The following is a 25,463-nucleotide window of genomic DNA, read 5'->3' as shown; positions in this document are numbered from 1 at the left end:
TTTTAGACTCTGGTTATACTCACTCACAGATGACTCCAACGATCCTGATACAGGGTGTGCCAGTGCAGCACTTTATATCCCAGTCTATCTATCTATCTATCTATCTATCTATCTATCTATCTATCTATCTATCTATCTATCTATCTATCTACCTGCAGAAGACAGCACAAAAGACATCAACTGTCTTTTGGTATTTCTCTGCACTTCTGCACCTCCTAAATATGCAAAATAAATGACCGCATTCACACAAGGGCGTTGGTGCTAAAAACTCCACAGCACCAAGGTGGTCGCATAGCACAAAGCATTCTGCCATAACGCGACATACAACGTCAACAACTGCAGAAGAATTATACTTCATACACTTGATCCACAGTCTAGTCCAGTAGGTGGCTGTAATGCACCTATACGATGATTTGCCATCCGCCGACAAAACACCAACGAAGAAGAAGAAGTAGCGGGAATTTTTCCGTAAAGAAAGAAACGACCGGGGAGTTTGTGTTCAGTCGAAGTGAGTGAATATTTGTGTTTTGGGTTGTTAAATACGCTGATTGTTTCACCGACTACTGAAACGGAGAGGAAACAGTTAAACGGCGTCTATGTCAGACCTTTGTTCGCTAATGCTGTCCGTTTCCTCAGCTAATGTTACTTCAGCATTAACATTCGCCACTTCCGTGTCCTCTGCCCCTGTTCAGCGCTGTTTAATCCTGCGGTAGTTGAGGACTTTTGTGTCTTTTAAAAGTCATATGAGGCACACGGACCTGATTGCGGTTATATCTTTTGTGTTTTTTGTCAGGCAGCGTGTCGCCATGACGCAGAGAAAGAGGCTGTCCACCACACAGAGCTCCTCTCAGAGCGCAGTGAGTTTGTCTCTTAGTCCTTCTCTCTGTCAGGATAAGCACGTGTTCAGTGATAGTACAGATGTGGAAACAACCTCTCAAACAGCTGTACGGTCTAATGCAACAGCTTTGCAACACCTACTATCACGTTCTATGTGTTAACGATGTTATGACTACATGTAATTACATTTCCTTTTATCCCACCACTCTGTTGTTACAGTCAAACTTTTTAATATGCATTATTTATTTGACAAAGAGCTCAAATGAGGACAGTATTGCTATGACAGCCTAAGCGAGGGATGAAAAGGAAAGGCTATAACTTGTAGCATCCAAAGTCATAATTGCTTTAAGCAAGAACCACCCCAGACATGTTTTATGACAAGTAAAAACACTCTGCTATATGTCTGGTATGCTTTTTATTTTACATTGAAAGTTAAATTACCTTTTGAAAAATTCTTAAAACCACATCTACTTCTTACCCATTGGTGAAAAAATACCAATCACACTTACTCAGGGCATGTGCTGATGTCTTTAAATTGGTTGTTTTGTCTGATTGAGAGTCCAACACCAAAGATTTTCTATTAACTGTGGTATACAGCAAAGAAAAACAGAGAGTCCCAACATTTGACAAGCTGGGACTAATTTATTTTATGGGTCTCTATTTTCCTAATAATTTTCTAATAATTTCCTCCTCAGTTTTTTGAAAAGAACGATGGAGTTTTGTTCCTGTTTCCTTTTTGGTATCATGTGCAGTTGGTACACTATCAGCTTAATTAAATAACTGCTAAAATAACCAAGATAGTCTTAAAGTCAGAGCTGTTTTACTGGACAGTTTTCATTTTAATTGGAAATTATTGGGAGATTATTTGGAAATCCATAAAATAAAGTAGGTTTTTAGTGGAAATAAAATTTGTCAATCAAAATGACTGAAAGAGCAGACTGGTTATCAGCATAGATGCTGACCAAATGGCGCCTCTGAATTCACCAATTTTCCCTCTCTGACACGAAAGCTGAACATTTAACATTGTAATAGAAAATCTGACGAAGGTCTCAGCCCAAATTTCTATATGTAGAGACAACCTGGCACCTTAGTGGCTCAGGAAGAGGATGATGATCCAACCTTCACTCAGCCAAGTACGTCACAGGTCCAGAGAGGACTGGAGAAGCTCACCTCTGCACAGGTCGACCAAAAGGTAACAGACACACAGAAATCCACATATTTTTATTTTAAATGACCAAAAAACTAAAATTTCTTTCTCTGAATAATTTATTCTCACATCTCATCTGTCCATCCTGTAGACAGCTGAGGTGGTGCAGTACTTCTTGGTGAAGGACCAAAAGAAGATCCCCATCCGCCGAGCAGGTAAAGCTGCATGACAACAGGCAGACAAGTCCACAGAAGCATTCATATGATCATACAAGTTCAATGAATGCACACTAGCTTGCCAGTTTATTCAGTGTCACTCCATGTCATATTCTGATTGGTTGGTTTGTAAATAAGGGTCGGAATTTTTAATTAATTGTGCAAGAAACTGCGTCTATTCTGTTGTTGGACAAACTGCAGCTGCCAGAAGCAGCTCAGTCTGCCAGTGACTGTCCTTTCACCCATTTTTATTGGTTGCTTGTAATATTCCTAAAAATTATGTTTTTTTTCTCTCAGAATTAAAAAATTTTAATTCTCGTAATATAACGACTTTATTCTCTTAATATTATGACTATTCTCAAAATTTTAGATTAATTCTTTTCTTCAATGTGGCTCTAATAGTCAGAAAATTCTAAGACAGTTTTTGATTGACCACAAAGATTTCACTACGTTTCTCTCATGACTGTTAACTTACACCTGCGTTGTGTAAAAGGCCATTAAGACACGTCCAAATATACAATGAATATTGTAATATATATTTGTTTTCATACTTAATTTGTCTTCCTTTTACTTCCAGACCTTGTGAAACACGTGGTGAAAGACTACAGAAACATCTACCCTGAGATCATGAAGAGGGTGGTACGGACTTTTGACCAGGTTTGTCCAGTCTGAGAGGATCAATGGCAACAACTGCAATCAGCTAAACATTGTCACATTAAAGAAATATCACATTAAAACTAAGAGACTGTCACAACGTCACTCTTTTCCACTTGTTCAACCAGGTATTTGGCCTTAAAGTGGTTGAAATTGACACCAAAAATCACACGTACATACTCGTCAATAAGTTGGAGACGGTTGAGGGAGCCTCATCAATCAAGTGAGTATCACCACTCATGCATTTTCAGACTTTTAGTATACCTCTCTAATAACATTATTGCATGAACTATGTCTTTTAACCTTCACGGCACATGTTTGTTTTGTCTTCCTTGTGTGTGCAGTAGTCCCACCAACCCAAAGATGGGTCTGCTGTTTGTCATCCTGAGTGTCATTTTCATGAAAGGAGGTGTTGTCAGAGAAGGTGAACTTTCTACTGTCCATTTAATCTTTCCAAGCAGGAATCAGCCAGACCACCTTATTAGTCGGTTCACCGTTTGTTCATCTTGTCCCAAAAATATTTGCGTTTGTTTTGTTTTATAGGCCTCATCTGGAATACTCTCAAGAAACTCCGCGTTGACCCCGGGTAAGGCAAGATTTTCATGTATTAATGACTAATTATTAATGACTTGACATGCTCATGACTTTGAATGCGTCTTTTTGTTTTCTATTCATTCTCTGTTATAACGACGTAAACTCTCTCCAGAGAGAAACATGAAGAGTTTGGTGATGTGAAGAGGGTGGTCACTGATGAATTTGTCCGTCAAAGGTAAGAATGAACGCGTCTTGTCAGGTCAGTTAGCATTGAAAAAGCTTTCACTCACATTAAGTTTTTTTTACAAGAGCACCAACCTGGGGATGAGATGTTACATGTTGCACAACTCTGTGTGTGTGTTGCGTTCGTTGTATGTCCTCATACAAATAGAAATACAAACTCGATTGGCAGTGGAAAAGGGGTCAGTCGTCTTATATTACTCACATTTAAAAAACCTGTTTATACACGCTCATTTTGGAATCAGACAACACAATCTTGTGACTGTAGTGACCTGCTTACTTTTAATCTGCATACCAAGTACCTGAGTTACCTGGTTTCATGAGTGCATGTACTGATATACTGACTGTTTCTTGTGGATTCTTTAAATCAGGTTTCTGTAATCCTGATCACAGACTGGTTTTCTCATTTACATGTCTATGGTATCAGGCGACTGTAATCCAGCTACCTGATTGTACACCCCTCCCCCGTAGCTACAGGTGTGAATACATGAGCTATATAGTTCTGAGTGTGAAGCTTTCAGATAGCTCAGTCCTCTAGTCCAGCACATGTGTGATCAGAAGGTCACAGGTTCAAGCCTTGCTGGGATCACTGTGTTTCACTGTACTGGTGTGTTCAGAGCCAGTGTCTCTCAGACCATAGACTCTGGTTTATACCACACCACAGAGCATCAGGAGTGTGGACGAAACCAGACCACTGCATCAGAGTGGCTGGACCACAACTCACTCCAAACATTTTTGAGCAATCGTGTTCCTCATGTCAGCTTCGTTTTAAATGTTAGCGTTTTATTGTAGTGATAAGTTTATACTGTGTGTATGTAGGTACTTGGAGTATGTGCGAATCCCTCACACAGAGCCAGCTGAGCATGAATTTCGCTGGGGTCAACGTGCTGACATGGAGGTATCAAAAGCCAAAATCCTCGAGTTCATGGGTCAAGTAAGTATCTTGTTTACTCGTGTACGAACGGATTACACCTGCCTGCAGTTATATTTAAATTTGGATGTTAAACTTAACATTTGTGACTAATGAAGACTTGTTTGATCTCAGCTTCATGAACAGGATCCTCAGAGCTGGAGTCAGCAGTATAGAGAAGCCCACTCCTCCCCCAACTCCACCCAGGCCAGCACCAGCAGCCAGAGATAACTGTCCTAGTATTGCAATTTGTTTTGCCTAATTTTTTTTCCTAATTTATTCTGAAAGAAACCGTTAAGATAAGCTTTATCAGTGCCACGTTTACTTTTTGAATGCGTTAAATTTTTGTGTCATTGTGTAGACTGATGTACTGTTACAATATAAAACTAATGCAGGTCATATTATACATATTACATACTTTGTATAGACTTCATTATTTGGTCTTTAAGCCTCAGATTAATAACATTTCATATCACAAAGACAATTCATCAGGTATCCATTTTCATTTTATTGCCTCGACTTTAAGGTAATAATTATTTGTTCAAGTTCAGAAAATAAAATCATCTTTTATAACAGATTCAACATCAATGATTTGCACTGATTGACACTGTCTTTTCATTCATTTCTCTCACATACTCTCACTGCTGTTGGACAAGAAGACAGTAGTGTTGAAGTATCACTTTGACACCCCAGTTGCTACATATTACAGAGTTCAGGACACACGGCACAAATGCACGTTTACATAGACAAGAGAACAGCAGCGCGACGAAGATGAGACCGTAGATATAGTTTGATTTGACCAAACAAAAAGCACAAATTTACTGCCTTGACACTAGACTTGCTACCACTGACAGCAAGAACTGAACATGTGTTTTTAAAGGGACGACTCGATAAATGATTGATGAGTTTAACTTGTCACATTATCTGGAAATGGGTACATGCATTTATTTACACTGTCATGTGCTGGCATCCTGTTTTTTTGTAGTTTTTTTTGTTGTTTTTTTTTTTTTCAAAATAAGGATCCCCTGAGGAAATTGTATCTTCTATTGCTCCCCCAGGTGAAACAAACAAACTGTAAAACTTACTACTAATGCACAAAACAGGGGCCTGTATCATGAAGACAGATTAGCGGGTTATCCAGCTATCTTTGGGCTTAACGCAGGTTTTTTAGTTTCATGAAGCTGGCTCACTTTGAAGTGGGGTGTGTCACCATGTTAACCTATGCTGCACTGCTAAACAGACTCATGACCACTCAGATAACTGGAAAATCCTTCTGGGTCCTCAAATCGATGAAAAAAACGAGTTTAGACTAATTTGCCTTCCATGATAATTACATAAGGGATAGAAGAAATGTTTTTTACACAAAACATGTTTACTGTGAATTTAAAAACTGAAATTTAAAAAAACCACCAACCGCTCAGATGACTATTATAGATGCATATTAATTACTCAAAGTTTCAAATTAGGTCAATAAATTGAACATATCAGACATTAGTATTATTTTCTTACTTTAGTTATTTTTAGTATTCATAATGGCACCAAAATATGTCCATTATATGAAAGTTCAATATTCAGGTATATATATATATATATTTATGATAATTTGCTAATTGAACAGTAAATAATCAAAATGGAAAAAATATAGAAACCAACATTTATTTAATAAGAAAAAATTCCATTATGAAATAAAAACAAAAGCATTTAAAATAACATGATTTACAGTAATGAGTTTTTAAAAATAATTTCTTTATATTTAAAGTGCACATGTTTAACAGTCCAACCATATTTAAAAAGTTCGATATAATTACTGCAGTTTATAGCTTTGTATTCATTAATTGTTTTGATAATCATTTCTACTATTTCTATGGCTTCTTATTCTACTTTACTTATCTCATGTGAGCTTAAATATTGCAGTCATGGTTCTGAAGTAACACCACCACCACCTCTTTCAGAGCTGGACCAATAAACCCAGAGCTAGTTCATAACCAGCTTCATGATACCATGATTATCCAGAATCATTGAAAACCGAAGAGAGCCAGACTAAGTCAAACTTGCTTCGTGACACAGACCCCAGACCATGAACACGGTCAATGTATTTCACCAAGGTTTCGCAATCAGCCAGCCATCTTTGAAATATTTTCATATTTAAAAAACACTGACATGCTGCACCACAGTTATTAATATTGCACCAGATCCCATCATGTTTCTTTCGTCTATTAAAAACACACAACAGTACTCACGCTGCACCTCCAGTGTGTGTGTATGTGTGTGTGTATGTATGGTGCATAGAGTAATCATGTATATTTTAGTTACGTGAGGCACATCATGGTGTCAGGCAGTTAAAGTGCCAAATGTCTCCTCTAGTTTCACTCTCAAAGGACTGTGGGAATTGTGGTTTGCATGGCCCTGTTTCTGTCAAGGCAAGGTTGATACCAAAGCAGCACTGTGACAGCGACCAAAACCAATCCACCCAAAAACCATTTGAGTACTCGAATGCAAAGAAAACACGATACACAGTGACTCAAACCTACAGGTCAGTTCAAGTTTGAGGAACAGGTTGATATTCAGGGGAATTAGCCTTTCATGTTTGTTTTCTTGCCAAGAGTCAGACGAGAAGATTGATACCTCTGCGCTAAATATGAAGCTATAGACAGCAGCCACTTAGCTTAGCGTAAAGACTGGAAGCAGGGAAATTTTGTTTAAATATGGAAAAACGAGATAATGAAGAGGAAACGTGTCAATGCTGTTGTACTTTTCAAATATACATTTTAAATATCTGTTTTAGCATAAAAATACTCACAGCCAGTCTAGTCTATGCAAGTTAAATATATCAAACATTAGTGGCAAGTAGTAGCCAAAGTTCAGCTACCCCTGTCATACACCTGACCCTTACCTGGCAGGTTATAGCAGGCAACTAGTGTAATCTGTTAATTTCTGATGGGTTAAACAAACTAACCAACGTGTTGATTGTTGAGCTTTATGATGTCATGGTAGGCAAATTTTATTACCTTTGAACAGAGCAAGACTACCTGTTTCCCCATTTCAAATCTTTAAGCTAAAGTAAGCTAAGCTAACTGGCTGCTAGCCAGACGCTTTCTCTTCATATCACTGACATTTGGCCTGAGCCCTGCATTATAAAGTGCATTTACAACGGAAGTAGGCTGCCACAGGAGAAATGCTGCACTTTCATTGTTGAGTTTTTCACTTCACAACAATGACCACAACAACGATTGCTATGATTACTTAAATTAAAAAAAAACAAACAAAAGGCCACTTTCCGTCACGGTGGATGGAAACAAAACCAGCTCCCTGGTTTTGTTCAGTTTCCTCCTCTAGATGTGGTCTGGTACCGTCTCTAATGCTTCTGCTGGTTCTCTGTCCACGTCCACGTTCTGAGAAAGAGACAAACTCAGTCATGAATGTGTCTGGAAAACTTTGTTCTGCAACAGTGTGCCATTACGGACTGTGCTGTATGTTTGTCTATCATATTTTTGCCTCCCCCACACCCACTTTTTATGGTTTAAACTTGATTCAAAATTATGTAAAATGTAACTTTTCCACATTAAAATATCTAAAAATGACTGGACCTTTATATTTTGTTGAGTTATGTTCTTACATCATCCCAAATGTTTCCATCAATTCTCAAACCAGAGAAATCTGTGATTTTAATATGTCATTTGTTTGCCCCTCAATGACGTCATATCCTCTATTTGCATGCTGCACCTTTTATACTTGTTTGTTTTCAACTCTGCATTTTAACCAGATGAAGGATTTTAGTCATCAGACGTCTGGATCTTAAGTTATCAGATAAAAAAAGCTGAGCAAATGTTAAACAGCTCAGCTCCGAGACATCCTGTGTCTGCTGAACTGTGTCAGTGAATCACTCATTTTTAAAGGTGAACCTGCTTTACTCAGTGTTTCTATCAGGTTTTGTTCTGTTAGTTATGGAGAGCAGGACATCTCTGTGTATAATTCGGCTGCCAGTTAAATCCTCCTTAACGCCTGGATCATAAGTTATCAAAGAAAAAATCGAAACAATGGATAGCAGGACCCTCAACTCCCAGCCCCTTCGCTGAGCTCTGTCAGCGAATCACTGATTTCTAATGTGAAACAAAAGGACAACTCTGTGGACATTTTTTGACGATCACAGCTTGGAGTAGTTCAATGTTTCAACCATTTATTCATGACTTTTATCAAATTTTTGTTTTGACATCTCTGCTCAGTTGCTGTCTAGTTTTCACAAACTCTCGGTTGCAGCAGGTGGAGTTCGGGTTGGTGAAGGTGTGTTATTGCTCACTCTGAAAGTATAACAGAAAAGACTTGTGTCACACAATTTATAATGATAATACTTTGGGTGGGGGTCAATTTAGCTGAGCTACTTTCCAATCTTTCCCTGTTTGCCCTGGGTTTTGATTTCAGGCCACGTGAACGCTGCCCTAACCCTGTGACTTATGGAGCGTAACGCAGCCTGACAGGACGCTCTGCGGACACGACTCATGTCTCAGAAAACTCTCAGAAGATGAAAAAAAAAAAAAAAAAAGATTTACCACTGGCTTGTCTCTGTGTGTGTTGACAGCTTCAATGTTGAGGAAGACAGACTCCACTTTACAACCTGAGAGAAACAGATAAACAGCGGAGGAGGTGAAGAGTCTATAGCCACACTGGTCGCTTTGTGAACACGCTCATGATGGTGACAGTTGGGGCTGATGGGCTCATTAGTTTTGCAGGTATTTGATCATAAACCAAATAATTGGACAAATTAAAAACTTGACCTGATGACTGTGCAAGACTTAAATTTAAGGGATGACTAAAATAAAAGTCATCCTGAAGAGAACATGAATTTCTGACTAAAATTTCAATGTAATCCATCCAATAGTTGACGTAATTCAGTCTGGACCAAAGTGGTGGACCGACCGACCGACTGACTGACTGACCAAAAAGGGGCACAGTCTGAGGGTAAGATGAGGAAATCAAAAGGAAGAAGCCTACACAGGAGGCTGCCATTGTGTCAAAAGATAAATGAGACTGACCATAGGCGACGGGGGTGAGTTTCAGGACGGTGTGGAGAGGACACTTCAGGTAGGGAAGCTCATCTGACACACAACGGAGAGAGAAAAGAAATGTCAATTTGTTTAATCACAATATGAAATGGGTCAGACTCTTAAGAAATTCCTTAATGATTAATTATAAAGAAGGTGTGGCTATTTTGATTTGTGTGCAGGAGCCTCAGTTTTTTTAGTTGAATATGATTTATTCTCAAATAAACAATAGTGAAAATTAAAAACTAAATTGATAACTAAAAACAATAAAACATAGATCCATCTTGAAAAAAATGTAGACATAAAAAAAATACTACCATTTGGTACTTTCAAACTGACAATCCATTACAAATTAAACATTTCTTCATTAGTCTTGGTTCTTGGGCTCATTAATAAGACAGTGTTCACTAACAGAGGACATTCAGTAAAACAATTAGTTTGGTTATTTTCTATATTATTGTTATTGTCAAAAAAATCCAAAGAAAAGACAAACACTAGCAATGTGTTAGCCTGCCTCTCAATGAGCCCACTAGTCCCTACTGTTGATGAAAAAGTTCATATATATAAATATATATATAGTTTTATTTATTTTAAAGGGCTCAGTAATTTCCTAAAACAGCTGGTCACTGTAGTTTTTAACAAATCATACTCAAACAGGAGGAAATAGAGCATTTGTTGGGGCGGATTAATCCACATTTGCTGCTCCAGTGAGTGTTTGGAGCAGCAGCACTGTGTGTGTCAGACCGAGTCTAAATAAACTACAGTGTGTTTCACAGTAATGAAGGAACACGTCACCCAGTGCAAAGGTGCAAGGTGCTTTATTAATGTGTGTTGGTTTTAGTCTTTTCATTGGATTTGACAAGTAAAATAAAAACTACAGAATATCAGCTTTACCCTTCGAGAAAATGTTGGGAAAAAAAACATAATTTGTATTGTTTTATTCAATCTGAATTTCACGTGTCAACTGATGCTTAAGTGATCTGTAAACCTGACTTTGAGCTGGCCCTCTGGCCTCTCTCCGTTTTGGAGGTCGGCATGAAAAAGGTTGGATTCTACTGCATGTGTTGGTGTGTTATTGTAAAGAAATGTATTTTTCCTCACTAGCACTCTTGTCCAGGAAGTAGGCCAGCAGACATCTCATGACAGCCTGGTGACAGATGACTAAAACGTTCTCCTGCCTCTCCAGCTCCATGATGACCGGCTCCAGACGCTGGACCAGGTCCTCGTACGACTGGTGCACAGACATGGGACATCACCACAGAGATGCAGAAGGTTAAAGTCTCTGGTTCACCATCCTCATATGTGAAGATTTGTTTTATGTCACAATTATCTTATCAATTAAATCATAAATAGATAAACTAAATCAACGAATAATGAAATAATGATAATAATCGTTAGTTGCAAATAGAAAATAGAGCGGAATTAATAGATACTACATTTCCCTCCACCCTTTAGACTAGAGAGCTTGGCTCAAAAAAAAAAAAGAGAGAGAGTGATTAGTGCCAAAGTAATTGCTAATTAATTGTCATAGAGATAAAAGTTTGAAATAACCATGCTAGTGATTTGAACCCAAATACCAAGTCTGAAATGTCTCCATCAATCTAGCAGCTCTGTCAGCGGTAGGTAACAAAAATCCACAACCAAAGTTTCATGTAGTTGCCTTGTTGACACTCACCTCTCCTTTAGGGTAGCGGTAGCGATACTTGTCTTGGTCCCTCAGTGCAAACTCCTCTGGGAAATGCTCCTGAATCTCCTCATATGTCATCTCTTCGCAAACCCCCTGATGCAGCAAACACACAGGATCTAAAACAAACTGTCTTTATCCGACATCACTGTCTCACATGTAGGGGAGAGCAGGGTGACTTTAAAGTGAGGGCATCACAGTAAAGTCTCCAACTAAAATATGGGCATATATTTAAGGATGTGGGGTGCATCCCTAGGAATAATAACTTTGCATATAAAATAAGCAGGTTTCAAAATATGACAAAAATATATAATATATAAAATAAAATAATATCCCAAAAAAAGGGGGCTCTTGGCTCAACCTGTCCCCCATGTGAGGTAAGCTGAGTCTCAGGAGAGGATACGTTGTGCCACATGCAGGTAAAAATACCATTGACTATGCTGAGGTAAAACTGAAAACTTTCACCTGCCTTATCAAAGCATGACAAATTAAATGCAGGGGAATATCAACTTCTGTTCTCTTTGAATGTGACGATGGGCTTTCCATTATCAGCACCACTCGCTCAACTTCCCCGAGACCTTTTCGCTCAAATTACCCCATCCCTGCCATTTTCAAAAACATGTCATCCAGTAGTTTAGAGATAATGTCAGTACAACAGTACAGCCTCATATTGTAACCTCCTAAAGCTAACACGTGTGAGATTTTTTCAAACTTGACCAACTGTTCAAAAACGAGAATAACAAAACTCCTTGAACATGAAAAAAAATATTTGGGACTGCTAAAAACAGTTTTGTGAACTTAAAAGGGCTTATCACTTCTTCCATGGCCACTTTTCATCACAGGGTGAGTAAAATTGATGCCTCCCTTAAAAGTGTGAGGTCACATGACCAATTTTGTCTATGGTCCCCTAGATGTTGGTTCAACTTCCCCACAGGCTCAAATCACCCCGCTCTCTCCTACACATCTATAAAATGACAGCAGATCACATGTTATAGACAGAGAGATGTTATGTGTTTTTATGTGTCCATACCATATGAAAATGCTGTGAACGCGCACACACACACACACACACACACACACACACACACACACACACACACACACACACTCACACACACACACACACACCCTCACACACACACATACACACACACACACACACACACACACACACACACACACACACACACACACACACACACACACACTCATTAACACACATTAACACACACTCACAGCATCTATCTCATTGAGGGCCTTCCACTGTTCATACTGGACCCCCAGAGCCTCTGCAGTCTGGATGGTCCTCTTCATGTGGCTCGTCCACACCTTGAGGTCACTGATACACTGCCCACGCATATACGTACCCAGTGCACTGGCAAACTGGGGAGGATATAAGTATTAGTATAGAGACCAGATCTGTAATATATGCAGTCCACACACACACACACACACACCATAGTCTTCTGACCTTTGCCCCGCGAGTTGACAGCCCGGAGTCTCCGCCGATACGACCCACGAGGTTGAGTTCGCTCTCTCCGTGGCGACACAGGTAGATGGATCTCGGGGTGACGTGGATGTTCATGAGGTAGTAGACTATCCTGCTCTGAATGTGGTCCTGGACCCTGTTCACCAGGTATCTGCTGCCCACGTTGAAGATCTTGATGTAAGACAAGTTCCTGCATAAAGACAAGAGGAGGACAGAGCAGCGGTACATGGTGAGGGGCACAGTACCGTCATCTTCAATCAATATGTCTGAGTCCACCGAGGTACTGGTAATTAACAGATTCCAGCACCTCTAACGAGTAGACAGACATGAAAGTGACATCGATCTTCTCATTTAGCCCTCAGCAAGAAAGTGAATAATACTATTAGGTTAGGGAACAATCTCAATTACAGTTAATAAGGTGAGTATTTAGATCTTTGATGAGACACAGTCCATTACCTGACAGTCAGACGCACTACATGTAGACCCACCACCCCAACCTCCACACCGCGATGAAAACCAGAAATAACCAGCTAACTGCATTAAGGGTGTAAACAGAAAGACTGGGCTGAGTTCGACATCACAGATGCTGTCACCTGTCATTGTTGTCATCCAGTGGGACGTATGTCAACTTGTAACATTCGATCCTCTTCAGGAAGTCGGTCACAGCCTCCTCTTTGTCACAGTCTGCATAGTCCGGACTGCTCAGCTTCACTTGCTGTTGTAAGAAAAGAAGAGAGTGTGAGGGGACATAAAGCTGCAGTGCATGTCCACATCTGGGGCCTAGCATCACACACAATGGGCTTCATGCAACATTTTCATATTCACACTTTAAAAATTTCTTGCTGTAAGCGGTCAGGTTTGCGTTCACTAGTGTTATGTGTTGGACTAAGCAAATCCTCTGAACTGCTCAAATTTACTGTTAACTACGGTGGCCCTCAGAGCGCAACACACTGCAACTTAAGAAAACACATGCTAACAGATATAACACAAACAAATTTTGTGAGAAAACAAAGAAAACATCATTAAATTGACAACACGTGCAGCAATTACTCACAATGCAAGCAAATACAGCAAGTAACACAGACAACAACCAAAGCGTTTCCAGGGGACACTAAAAAGTGATGAACCCAGCTGAAACACACTTGTTATTCAGTCCCTTTAACTTCACACTCACACACACTCACACTCACACTCACACACACACACACACACACACACACACACACACACAGAGTATAATCTAAGTGAACTGAACCACATTGAGCTAAAATGAACTGAAAATAAAAAAAAAAGGAAGAGAAAGTAAAGCCTGAAACCAACAGAAGAATTGTTCTCCATATGCAAAAACTGCCAAGACACACAAGAGACCTGGTCGTGTGTGACCGGTGCTCTGACCAGGGCCTGCTTAGTCTGTTCCACCAATAACAAATAAACACTCTGGGTCTTGGCTCAAAAAACAGCTCTTGGCTCGAAGCACAGCTCTCACTGTGATTCTGGAAGCACAACTTGCTGCGCACACACACACACACACACACACACACACACACACACACACACACACACACACACACACACACACACACACACACACACACACACAAACTTACTTTAATATTCTCAGCGATGATCTCTGGATCATCACATATTGACTCCACAAAGAAAACCTGAACAGGTGGGAACAGAGAAAGACAAATTCTAGCAGAATTTGGATGAAATTTAAATAAAGTTTTTCTCTTGTAGCAGAAAAAGAAAAAGAACAAACCTTGTAACCGTTTTCTTTGGCAAAGCCAAGGATGACCTCTCTCCGCTCTGGGGTTGTGTTGGTGGCATCAAAAACCTTCAAGAACAGAGACAACAGATATTCTCTAAATAATGAATTTAACTTTTTTTTTCTCATTTGGTACTTTATTAGTATAACAATATTAAGGAATACAACTATAATGTTAGATTGCACTTACCACGACCTGACCCTGCTCTCTGTTGAAGTAATCACACACATCTTTCAGTGCAGCGACGGCACAGGCCCTGTGCACAGAAATAGAAAAAACACTTTAATAATGCAATTTTTATCGGTTTCAACCATATTTTTATGTACAGTTTGTACTACGAGGAGAGGAGACATGTACAGTCTCACACAGTTGAAGCTGAAAGTTCATACTTGCGTATCTTCATGGCCTCCGAGTTGTCGGGTCTGAAGAACTCGAAGCTGTTGTAGGAGCGTGTGGCATCTCTCCTGTACTGCCCGACATTGAACACTGTTAAAAAGAGAGAAATTATGCTGCAGGCACCTCTACTACAACCGCAGTGAGATCATTAAACTACAGGAAACTTGTGTTATTTCCATATCTAGATGTAGCTAATGCGCACAGCTTTTGAGCTTATACAAAACATCAGCTAACAGCTAACAAGACAGCTTACAGCTATGCTAGCAGTTCTGTGAATGCTAACATCATTGTGCTAACATGTTCACAATGACAGAGCCAACATGCTGATGTTTAGTAGTTAAAGTCTGACATATTTACCATATTAACATACTAAACTATCTTCGTTTAGCATGTTAGCATGCTAACATTCACCTATTAGGGCTAAATCCAAAGCACAGCCGAGGCTGATGGGAATGTGATTAATTTTATCAAACAAATTTAAATCACAGATTACGGTAGATGATAATTGGTCTCCAAGTTGTAACAATTCATCCTGAGGGGACTGTGAATGTCTGAACCAAATTTCATGTATTGACGTTTCAGTCAAACCCCCACATGTCAACGTCATGGTGGGGCAAGAGGAAAGATCAGAAGCTCACCAAAGTCATTAAGATTCATCCTCTGGGGACCACAGATGTTTGTATAAACCTTCTCAATAACCCTTTTTTGTTTGCGAATTTCTGGATTCATTTAAGAAAAACTTTCACTTTTTGCTCAGCTTCTCTAAATTAATCCAATCAGCTGCCTCCTGCACTGAGCTGTTGACTAGCAGCTTGTTTTGCACACAAATCTCTTCTTCCTTTGTCATTAGGAATAAGATCTACAGGAGCTCTATGGTGACAATATTTCTTCCACTGTTCATGTTAGAACTTGCCCATCGTCAGTAATTTGACTCACAACTGTCAGTCAACAAAAAAATGTTACGCCCAAGTAGAGAAGTGTTCCCACTTAAAAACCGGTATGCCACAAAACCGGTTCATGTCAGCTGGGTATAGTTTCCACTCCATTCCAAACACAACGCATGCCGCTTATGCTGGCAAACAATACATGTACCAGAGGCGCTGTAAAACAACACATACTAATGAGCACATATCACATTGGCTGAAGAGGGATATATCACTATCAGTGTGGCTCTAATTTTGTAGACCTGATGAGAAGACCACCAACATAATTTACACGAATTAAGCTACACATTCACAGTTTTGTGTTTCAGTTTTAGTTTGTTAGGGAGAGAACACGAGAAGTTGTGAAGCCAGTATCTGGAGCACTTTCATCTGTATTTGTATTTATATTTATACAATTTAACAGATAATGCTCCACACGTACAGGGTGGGCAAAGTAACAGGAACATCTTAGGGTGTAATGGAAAGCAACACCCAAGTTTTTCTCTTACTGTTTATACTCACTATACATATAGTGTAAAACAAAATATAAAAATGTAAAGATTACTTTCACTTTACAGTGAAACTTTTTTTTTTAGTATGATCACAGGGTTTAGAGCAGAGAGCTTGAGTCCCAGTGAAACCCTGTATGGTCAGGTGATACCTTTGGTTGTAACCCCGATCCAGTTCAGGTATCTGGTGAGCTTTTTAGAAATGTAGGTTTTCCCTCGTGCCGGGAGTCCCACCATCACTATCATGGTCGGGGAGTTGGTGAACTGGGGCACTGACGCTGAAACACAAACACAAGCACACAGAGTGTTAAATTTCCAACGCTGCACATGAAGACATGTTGATTATAATGGATAATACAAAAGTCTGCAGAGAAGTGCAAATTAAGGGAGACTGGCTGAAAACCACAGGCATGAGAAGGAGTGGTGTTGTACACCATTCAAAACGCTTATTTCCTTTCTGAGCAGCTAGCAGCTGGTTAGCTTAGCATAAAGACTGGAAACAATGGGAAACAGATAGCCAAGCTCTGTCCAAAGGTGACACAGTAAGAGGTTACAGGGGCTCATGTGCTGAACCATTTCTCGACTAACTTGCTGTAAAACCACAAACATGTTGGTTTTTGTACAGATTAAACAAACGAGATACAACATGATAATTAGTCAGCTTTAGAGGAGCTGGAAAGCATATCCATTCCTGTCCTTATGTTAAGCTAAGTGCTTGTTTAACTCTTTGCAAGAAAGCAAATAAACGTATTCCCCCATATGTCAACTAATCCTTTAAAAGGGGCTTTGTATGATTTCTCTGCCGCCAAATATGGTTTCTTGTCGGGAGCAGTTGATGGTGACTGATGCACAAGAGCATTGGCCATTGTTGCATTTACATGACAAAAGGTTATAATACGCCCTCTGAGCAGCGCTACGTCTTCAGGGCAGATTGGAGGCTATCGGAAAGTGACGAGATGGGCCGGGGCAAGCTGGTTAGTGTGCTAATTTCAATAGAAGAATAAAACGTGATAGAGACAAGTGCTAAACTTTGCGTTGCTTTCCACCCGTTGGAGACAACTACTGGTGAGTAAAGGCATGAACGTTTCTTCTAGACTGGTAAGTAAACAGCTGTTAATGCTAACACTAGCTATGTAGCAATAGCAAAACTTACAAATAATACCTGTTGTCCATGAATGAAACAACAGTCAAAATTAACTTTACATGATAGAAAAATTTAACTATTCAAAAAACAGCCTTCCACAGCTGTGTTCTTTTAACTGTGTTACATATCACTAAAAAATATACATACATAAAATGTATGTATGCATATAATGTATGTATATTTTGATAATTAATTAACCATTTCAGTAATTTTTTCAAGCAAAAAAGCCAAAACAGTCTCTGGTTCCAGCTTCTCCAATGTGCTTTTTGGTCATATTAGTCTGGAAACAGAAAATCTCTGGGTTTTTGGTTGGACAAAACCATAGACTGTAAATAAAGATGGAAGTAGCTTCAGTGATATCACTTGTAGGTTTCTGTGGTTTTGAAGCTCCATAGTCGCCAACTTGGCAGTGCCTGACTCCGCCCAACTAATCAAAATACATGCAGAGAGTTGGGGCATGTGTGGAGCTAAGACTTGAATGACGGTTTGTGATGAGCAAACACTCGCCAACCTGTTGCTCAAAGAGGCCATGCCCTCAATTATTAATTACTTCAATCCTCAATAAAATGTAAACAGGTGAGTTACACAAAAATTCACCTCCCTTACAGTTGTCATGACGAAGGAAATAGAGACTAAAACTGTTTTTGTACCAGACTGTAAATATTCTGCTGTAAATTCTGACAATTTAACATGGGAGTCTATGGGGATGGACTCACTTTTGGAGCCAGAGTCTAGTGGTCATTAGAGGAACTGCACTTTTTAGCACTTCCGTGTTGGCTTCATTTTTCAGCCCTGGAGGTTGATGCTTGGACAAAACAAGCATGAAAAAAGGAATAAGAATCAACAATGACAATAGTGATAAGCTGCAGCTCTGTTGTTTATAAAATCGAGCTTATTTTGTAAAACAGGCGTGGAGATTTAACTGCAGTGACACAGTCATTGCACATTGCATAGTAATAGCTTTGCACCACTGATCATCAGCTTTGTGACGCTGCATCTCCCACACATCACGTCAATCAAACAATGTCTCAGCTTCCCATGAAAAAACAACCATTTTCTGATGTTTAAACCTGCAAATGTTTGAGCTTTCATCAATATAAGAGGAATCTACAGCTCAAACGTATTTACTAATAAATAATCTGCTACCAGTTTGATAATCTATTAATTGTGTAAAGTCCCATTTGGACTGCAGGTTTTTTTTTTTTTTTTTTTTTAAACTTGTCTGTGGACAGATGTGGATACACCCACCTGTTTTACTGTTAACTTTTTAAATCAGCTCAGCGTGAAATTTCACTTTTGTGTGAAAACGGAGGAAGATGAAAATGTTTTTGCTAATCTGATAGAAATATGTTAACACCAACACAGGCCTATTTGGGAACCAACACAATGACGGACAAAAAACAACACCATCAGGAGAGAAAGACCCTGTAAAAGTTAATCAAATGTGACGTTGTTAGGTCAGTTACTGGTAGGTACTGTCATTCTCTTTGAGCCCAAAGCTTTGAGCCTATGTTTGTTTACATTTTGGCAAATTGGCACCATTAAAAGTACCCTGAATTAGCTATTAGCAGTTCCTGTTTGCAATGTATCCAATACAATATACAATACATTATCAATACAGACAACTATCACTGAATCACTGTGAACCTGAGGAAAACTTAAAAATGTGTAATGTCTCAGGGAAGTTCTAAAGTATCTTTTCTTTCTGCTTGATTAGTGGATGCATGGTCACAGATAATGACATCCTCAGGAAGTGTACATCACAATGAATTGTATCAATGTGTTTCATGTCTGTGTGTTTAGCTCTGACTCAGTTATAAAAAGTTTCTGACTCCCCATTCAGTATCTACAAACAATTAATCGAGAAAATAATCGGTGGTGGAAAATAATTAACTGCAGGTTTGAGGTAAGTCTACTTTACTTGAATGTTTCCATTTCATGCCACTTAATATTTCTTCTCCACTACATTCAAATGGGAGATATAGTACTCTTTACTTCACTACATTTATCTCACAGCTATAGTTCATTTTCAGATTAAGATTTCACATTAAAAAGCATATTATACGTTCAGAAAATACAAAATATTGTTAAAGATTAAACCAGTGGTTCCCAACCTTAGAAAAAAATCAGTGTCATGATCCAGGTGAGTTGATGAGCTGTTGGCAGCTAAACCACAGAGACATTTCCCCTCTAAACTTCTCACATGGCTTCAGTTGTTCAAATAACAACAATAGACTATTTCACAATAACAAAAAGATTAAAAAGTCTTGACAATAATAAAGTTGAATTTATCATCTCACGACCCCTCAGATTCATCTGATGACCCCTTGGAGGGCCACGACCCCTAGGTTGGGAACACCTGGACTAAATTTAACACCAGCTCCATCTGGAGCAGCTACAGCAGTAAAGTGCTGCTGAAGCATTGATGCATTAATACTGAGACATCAGTCAGAGGTGACATTTTACTGCAGAACATTTTGCAGATAATACTTCTGAAATTCAACTATAAAAGTATTCATAAAGTATTTTTACATTGTTGTTCTGGTCTTTTTTTTTTTTTTTACCACCACTGTTAATCCACTATCATGTTGCAGCAACTGACATTTAAATACTTGAAGGTTCAGGGGATTATCACATTAAGTTGAAGAGAAGAGTGTGGACTCATGTTGTCACAGTGAACCTTTGGGGTGAACGGCCCTCTGGTCTCTGATCTCTCTCAGAGGGACTCTGAGCTCTGCGTATAGTGAATAATCCTCTGAAGCCAAAAACACAGACACACTGTTTAATAAGCCGAACAAAACAGTTTCACACCTCATCTAATGCACAAGTATCAACCTGTTGCGCTGTAGTGAAAGGAAGCCATGTAGTGTCCATGTGTGTGGGAATGTGTGTCAGGTTGTGTGTATGCGAATACTCACAGCCTCTGCGTTGGCTCAGCCGGCTTTTCATCCATGGCCCCCACGTTTTCTCCAGAGGATTCTGAGTGAGGGTTCTTTGTGTTTCTGACATGGTTTCAACAGCCAGGTGAGCGTGTGTGTGTGTGTGTATGTGTGTATGTGTGTGTGTTTAACAGAATGAAATAAGGAGCGAACAGATTTTGAACTTTCTCATGCGATGTCAGTGTGGGAGGAGACTGAGTGGTTTGTCAGTCAGCACACCTGTTTGGCTCACTGCAGTGGATGGGAGTGTATCTGATTGGTCGGGTGACCTGTCAGTCACGTTAACTGTCCCGGTGTAGCCCAGAATGAGGTCATCCACCAATCACCAAGTGCAACTCTAAACTTTGCCCCAGCATACAGGAAGTGCTGTATCGTGACAAGAAAGATCCATACTGAGCAGCTCTTTTGTGACTTTGTCAGATGACGTCTAATATAATGTTGTGTGTGTGTGTGTGTGTGTGTGTGTGTGTGTGTGTGTGTGTGTGGGTGTGTGTGTGTATGAGACACACAGAGGAGTGAGTAGGAATGTGAGGGTTAGAGAAATACTGGATGTTTACTTGTGTGTTCTTGGTGGTTGTTGCATGTTTGGCCACCAGGGATTTTCACACGTGAGGACACAACATCTGTTAAAATCATTAGCCTGTCCCCAGTTGAAGCACATTAACTCCAGTGCTGTACCACTACAATTAAATGTCCTACTTTCAAAATGTTAAGTAAAAGTATACAAGTACTAAACGCAAAATGTACAATGTACAAATGTCAGGTATTTAAGCACTTGACTACTCCTATTTTTTGCAACTTCATACATTTCAGGGGAAGATATTGTACTTTTTATTTCTATGACAACTCCAGTTTAAAGCTACTTTACTACAAAGCTACAATAATTTTTCATCAAGGGTAAGTGTATAGAAATAGTCAGTTGTTTATAGTGTTTGCAGTCTACATTTTGGCTGTGTTGTTTTGTCCTTTATTTTGCAATGTTTGGTTCTGCCTTTTCCATTATATAGGCATTGAGATGGTCTATCTAAGTTACAACTCTTCTCTAAGGGTCAGTGTTAAGAAATTATAAGTTGTTTACAATATTTACATCTACATTTTTGCACCGACTCTTTACAGTTTGGTCCTGCCATGTTGTCCTTTAGCACCTTATGTTGAAAGACCTGTTTTGCACTGCTGAAATCATCTTATAAAATCTGATGCATTTACACATATTTCAACCTACCAACACATATATAAACAGTTAAAATAATCACTGCTTCATCCAGCTACAACACTGAAATCCTGCTTACATGCCAATGCAATATAATATATAGATATATTATAAGGAGGTTTTATGGATACTTTTACATTTGATTCTTTATGGAAATACTTCTGCAATTTTACTTGACTGCAGAAACTTTTATTATAATACAGTAGGAGAGGAGGAAGTGTTCAGATTCTGGTTGAGATGTTTACTTATTTTATACACTGTTATGTATACCATATCATTAGCTCATCACGTTTTCTATGAACATCTTAATTTGTGTTACTACAGCTCTCTAATAAATGTAGTGGAGTAAAAACTATGAAATTCGACACTGAAATGTGATGTAGTAGAAGTATAGTGACATGGAAATGCGCAAATAAATTTACTTGAGTAAATGTACTTGATTACATTCCACCATTGGTATTTTACACTGTTGTATTACTACTTTTAACCAATTATATATTAAAGACTTATTGCAGGATAAGTTTTTATCTTATTGCTGTGTTAGTGCTTACTAGGTGTACCTAATAAACTGGCAGCTGAATGTCTATATGCATATATCATGTAAATATATATAACTATGACAGAGTAAAATACAATATTTACCAAAAATGTGTAAAATACGACAACTACAACAACTAAGTTCACATCTTTTCAAGTCTGTCTTAAAAAAGTCAGGCACTGATGTTTACAGTGAATCCTGCTTGCTGTAATCTTTCATCCTGCTCAAACCGACCACTGAAAGAACCCCTCTGAATGTGTTTGCAATAGAAGTGGTGGGGAACAAAAGCCACACTCCTCCTGTGTAAAAAAAAAAAAAAGTTTTATCTGTTTATCTACTTTGGAAAATATCTGCTTGATTTTTCTAACTTGAACTACTTGACATGAACACAAAGAGACTGGACAAGCTGGTAAAAAAGGCTGGGTCTGTGCTTGGCAGGAGTCTGGACTCACTACGAACTGTTGTGGTGAGACGCATGCAATGTAACATGGAGGCCATCTTGGACAATACCAACCATCCTCTCAACAACATTGTGGCAGGACAGAGAAGCAGCCACAGGTGCAGTAAACATCTCATTTCACTGTGCTGCAGAACAGAGAGGTTCAGGAGATCCTTTGTTCCCACTGCCATCAGGCTATACAACACCTCAGCCAAAGGAACTGGACTAATCTAATTATTATTGTTTATCTATTATCAACTGAATATCATTATTATTATTATCATTCTCAACAATGAGCTAATGGACACATGAATTTCCCCTAGGGGATAAATTAAGTATCTATCTATCTATCTACTTGAGTCTCAGATTAATTTTGTTGCACATGTACCTTAAGTACAGAAGTACAGTGTTTTAATAAATGTACTCAGCTGCTTTCCCTTACTGACTTGGACATGTGACAGTAATTTAATAAATTGTGGTACTACTTTTACTAAATGAGATTAGTGAGCACTTCCTCCACCACTGCTCTGTCATCTCTTTGGTTATTAGAGGCAAAGTTCACATTTTACTCAGAGTTTCATGACTGAGTCAAGCAGCAGCTCTGTGCAGCTTGTGTTTTTATGTGTGAGTGAGCGAGTGAGTGAGCGAGTGAGAGAGAGAGAGAGAGAGAGAGAGAGTGAGTGAGTGCGAGTGCAGATTATTAATTTGCTCTTGAATCAAACCTCACCTGTGCTCTCAAACCGCACGCGCCGCGGCCGCCGTACCGGAGGCACGTCCTGCTTGGACTCCATTTGCTTCCTCAGGCGAAGATCCAGAAGCCACGTGGGTCGCTCCTCGTCACAGGACTACCCCAAAATAAATTCCCCCCCCTCCCTGCTCCCCCCAAGTCCTAGCTGCAACCTCTCGGTCCGGACCATTAGAGCCTACTTCCTCCTTCCCCCTGACTCACCGGAGCGGAGGACACCCAACACCCCCGTGTACCGTGTCTGCTCGCTGTGCACGCTGCAGGAGGAGAAGCACCAGCGGCACATGCTGTACTATATGTTGGCCAACTCCCAAAACCCTCATAGGCCACAGTACTTACATAATGCTGCATGAGTGTGTGTACAGAAGTGTGTGTGGGTGGGTGAGAACACATGTGGCTCATCCGATTCAAGTGTTTGTGGGAGCGAGATGACTACCACGCGCTCTGCCCATTAATCAATGAGAACGATCAACAGTTGCGTCACGGGGTCGCGCACGCGCACACTGCCTCTATTCGCTTGCACTTCCACAAATGAATGAAAAAGAGGAAGGATGTGTGTGCGCGCGCATGGTGGTAGGCGATTACATAACTAATATGCTGGTTTGATAACATAACATAACATAAGCTGTGTGCACGCAAGCACGTGTGTGTGTGTGTGTGTGTGTGTGTGTGTGTGTGTGTGTGTCGCTGTCACTCACCGTGCGGCCGCTGGAACCGGAGCGTCCTCCCCGCGCCCCCCTGCGGCTCGGCTCCGTCTTGCGTAATCGCCGCTCTATTCATCCTCCAAATCTATTCCTGGCGGACTGTGTGTATCATGTATGTACACACTGTGAGTCCCTGCCTCCGTTGCTTTGGAGGCAGCGCAGTGATGGTCGGTCGATATCAAACAGTCCCCAAATGTTGGTCCTCCTCCTCAGTCTGCTCCCTCCGGTTTAGTATTCCGTCCGCTGGCCGCTCACACACACACACACACACACACACACACACACACACACACACACACACACACACACACACACTCTCCGTGTGCGTCAGGGAAACTGGTCCTCCAGGTTTAACCCCTCCTTACATTCTCAATAAAGACCTAGCCTACAGTCTACAAATAATTGTTCCCAGCATCCGCCACGCCTCTTCCCCCCTGGAGAGCCGAGGGATGCTGCTCGCTCTTATATTAAAGCGGCTATAATGGATATTATCATAATATCAATATGTGAAAGGCAGTGAACTATCAGCTGAAGCTGCAGCTCCCCTCCGATTTAGTGAGTTTCAGCTCATTGTTTATCTGTCCGGGCCACAGATTCACTGCCATCATGTTGTTTTTAGCCACAGCAGGCAGCTGTTATCAGAGAAACAGCTGTAAAATCTACTGTATCAGTTAACTTTTCATTTAACTGTTGGCAAAAATGTGAATAAACATATTTCCCATAATGCATAAGTATTCCTTCTCCTAATGTATCTGGGTTATTATTACAGATGCATCAACACTTTACTCTTGTGTAGTTTAAAGGTGCTATATGTAGCTTTGCTACATAGCTAACATTAGCATTAACAGCGGTTTACTTACCAGTCTAGAAGAAACATTAAGTTCAGCATTAAACTTCATTCATTTACTCACCAAAAGCTGTCTCCAGTGTTGCCAATGTTAACTCTTATCTCTATCATGTCTTTTTTTCTACTGAAGTTAGCATGCTAACCAGCCAGCCTTGGCACATCTTGTCACTTTCTGAAAGTGAGTCACTGCAGCCTCCAATCTGCCCTGTAGACATAGAGCTGCTATTATAACCTCTTGTATCATAAAGACAACAATGGCTGAAACTCGTCATGCAACAATCACCTGCTCCCGCCAAGAAACCATGTTTGGCTGCAGAAAGAGCCCCTTTAAATAAATATGAGGTATGTGTACACCAACTGCTCAGCAGCAAACAGCAGACATACACAGTCGGAGAGCAGCTGGTGAACATGAGACCAAACACAGAGCTAAAAGAGAGGGAATACTGGACACAAACACCACTCCATATAAATCACCATGTTGCTCCATAACTGCTGGATGTGTAAATAAGCAGCTGTTGGTGATGACACAGCAAATTAATGTCCCATTCTCA

General features: G+C 39.8%; 2 protein-coding genes across 6 annotated transcripts; one reads left to right on the top strand and one right to left on the bottom strand.

The window, feature by feature from the left end:
• Positions 1 to 427: 427 nt before the first annotated feature.
• Positions 428 to 4,922, top strand: LOC111237634 (non-structural maintenance of chromosomes element 3 homolog). 3 transcript variants are annotated; one of them, XM_022766797.1, is made up of 11 exons: positions 428 to 508; positions 794 to 857; positions 1,910 to 2,029; positions 2,136 to 2,199; positions 2,777 to 2,856; positions 2,982 to 3,076; positions 3,201 to 3,277; positions 3,397 to 3,439; positions 3,560 to 3,622; positions 4,447 to 4,561; positions 4,673 to 4,922. In XM_022766797.1, exons 2-11 carry the CDS (start codon positions 807 to 809, stop codon positions 4,766 to 4,768), a joined length of 804 nt encoding a protein of 267 aa, XP_022622518.1. In that variant the 5' UTR covers positions 428 to 508; positions 794 to 806; the 3' UTR covers positions 4,769 to 4,922. The 3 variants fall into 3 exon arrangements, with proteins under 3 accessions (XP_022622518.1, XP_022622516.1, XP_022622517.1); XM_022766795.1 differs by having other exon boundaries at positions 3,198 to 3,277; XM_022766796.1 differs by having other exon boundaries at positions 474 to 508; positions 798 to 857; positions 3,198 to 3,277.
• A 103-nt stretch (positions 4,923 to 5,025) lies between these two features.
• On the bottom strand, positions 5,026 to 24,199 carry LOC111237633 (6-phosphofructo-2-kinase/fructose-2,6-bisphosphatase-like). Of its 3 annotated transcripts, none has more exons than XM_022766793.1 (14): positions 24,060 to 24,199; positions 16,499 to 16,624; positions 14,908 to 15,004; positions 14,708 to 14,774; positions 14,512 to 14,586; positions 14,357 to 14,413; positions 13,343 to 13,464; positions 12,732 to 12,939; positions 12,497 to 12,643; positions 11,252 to 11,356; positions 10,678 to 10,807; positions 9,568 to 9,630; positions 9,085 to 9,149; positions 5,026 to 7,929 (listed from the first exon to the last, which is right to left on the bottom strand). In XM_022766793.1, the coding sequence occupies exons 1-14, from the start codon at positions 24,139 to 24,141 to the stop codon at positions 7,870 to 7,872; spliced, it is 1,404 nt and encodes a 467-aa protein (XP_022622514.1). In that variant the 5' UTR covers positions 24,142 to 24,199; the 3' UTR covers positions 5,026 to 7,869. The 3 variants fall into 3 exon arrangements, with proteins under 3 accessions (XP_022622514.1, XP_022622513.1, XP_022622515.1); XM_022766792.1 differs by lacking the exon at positions 24,060 to 24,199 and adding an exon at positions 20,409 to 20,604; XM_022766794.1 differs by lacking the exons at positions 5,026 to 7,929; positions 24,060 to 24,199 and adding exons at positions 8,751 to 8,835; positions 20,409 to 20,604.
• Between the last annotated feature and the right edge of the window lie 1,264 nt (positions 24,200 to 25,463).

Source organism: Seriola dumerili, unplaced genomic scaffold (assembly GCF_002260705.1).
Source record: "Seriola dumerili isolate Sdu_G_001 unplaced genomic scaffold, Sdu_1.0 BDQW01001051.1, whole genome shotgun sequence".
Lineage (NCBI taxonomy): Eukaryota > Metazoa > Chordata > Actinopteri > Carangiformes > Carangidae > Seriola > Seriola dumerili.
The sequence above is the reverse complement of the archived record's forward strand: the minus strand, read 5'-3'. Positions and strand labels throughout refer to the sequence as shown.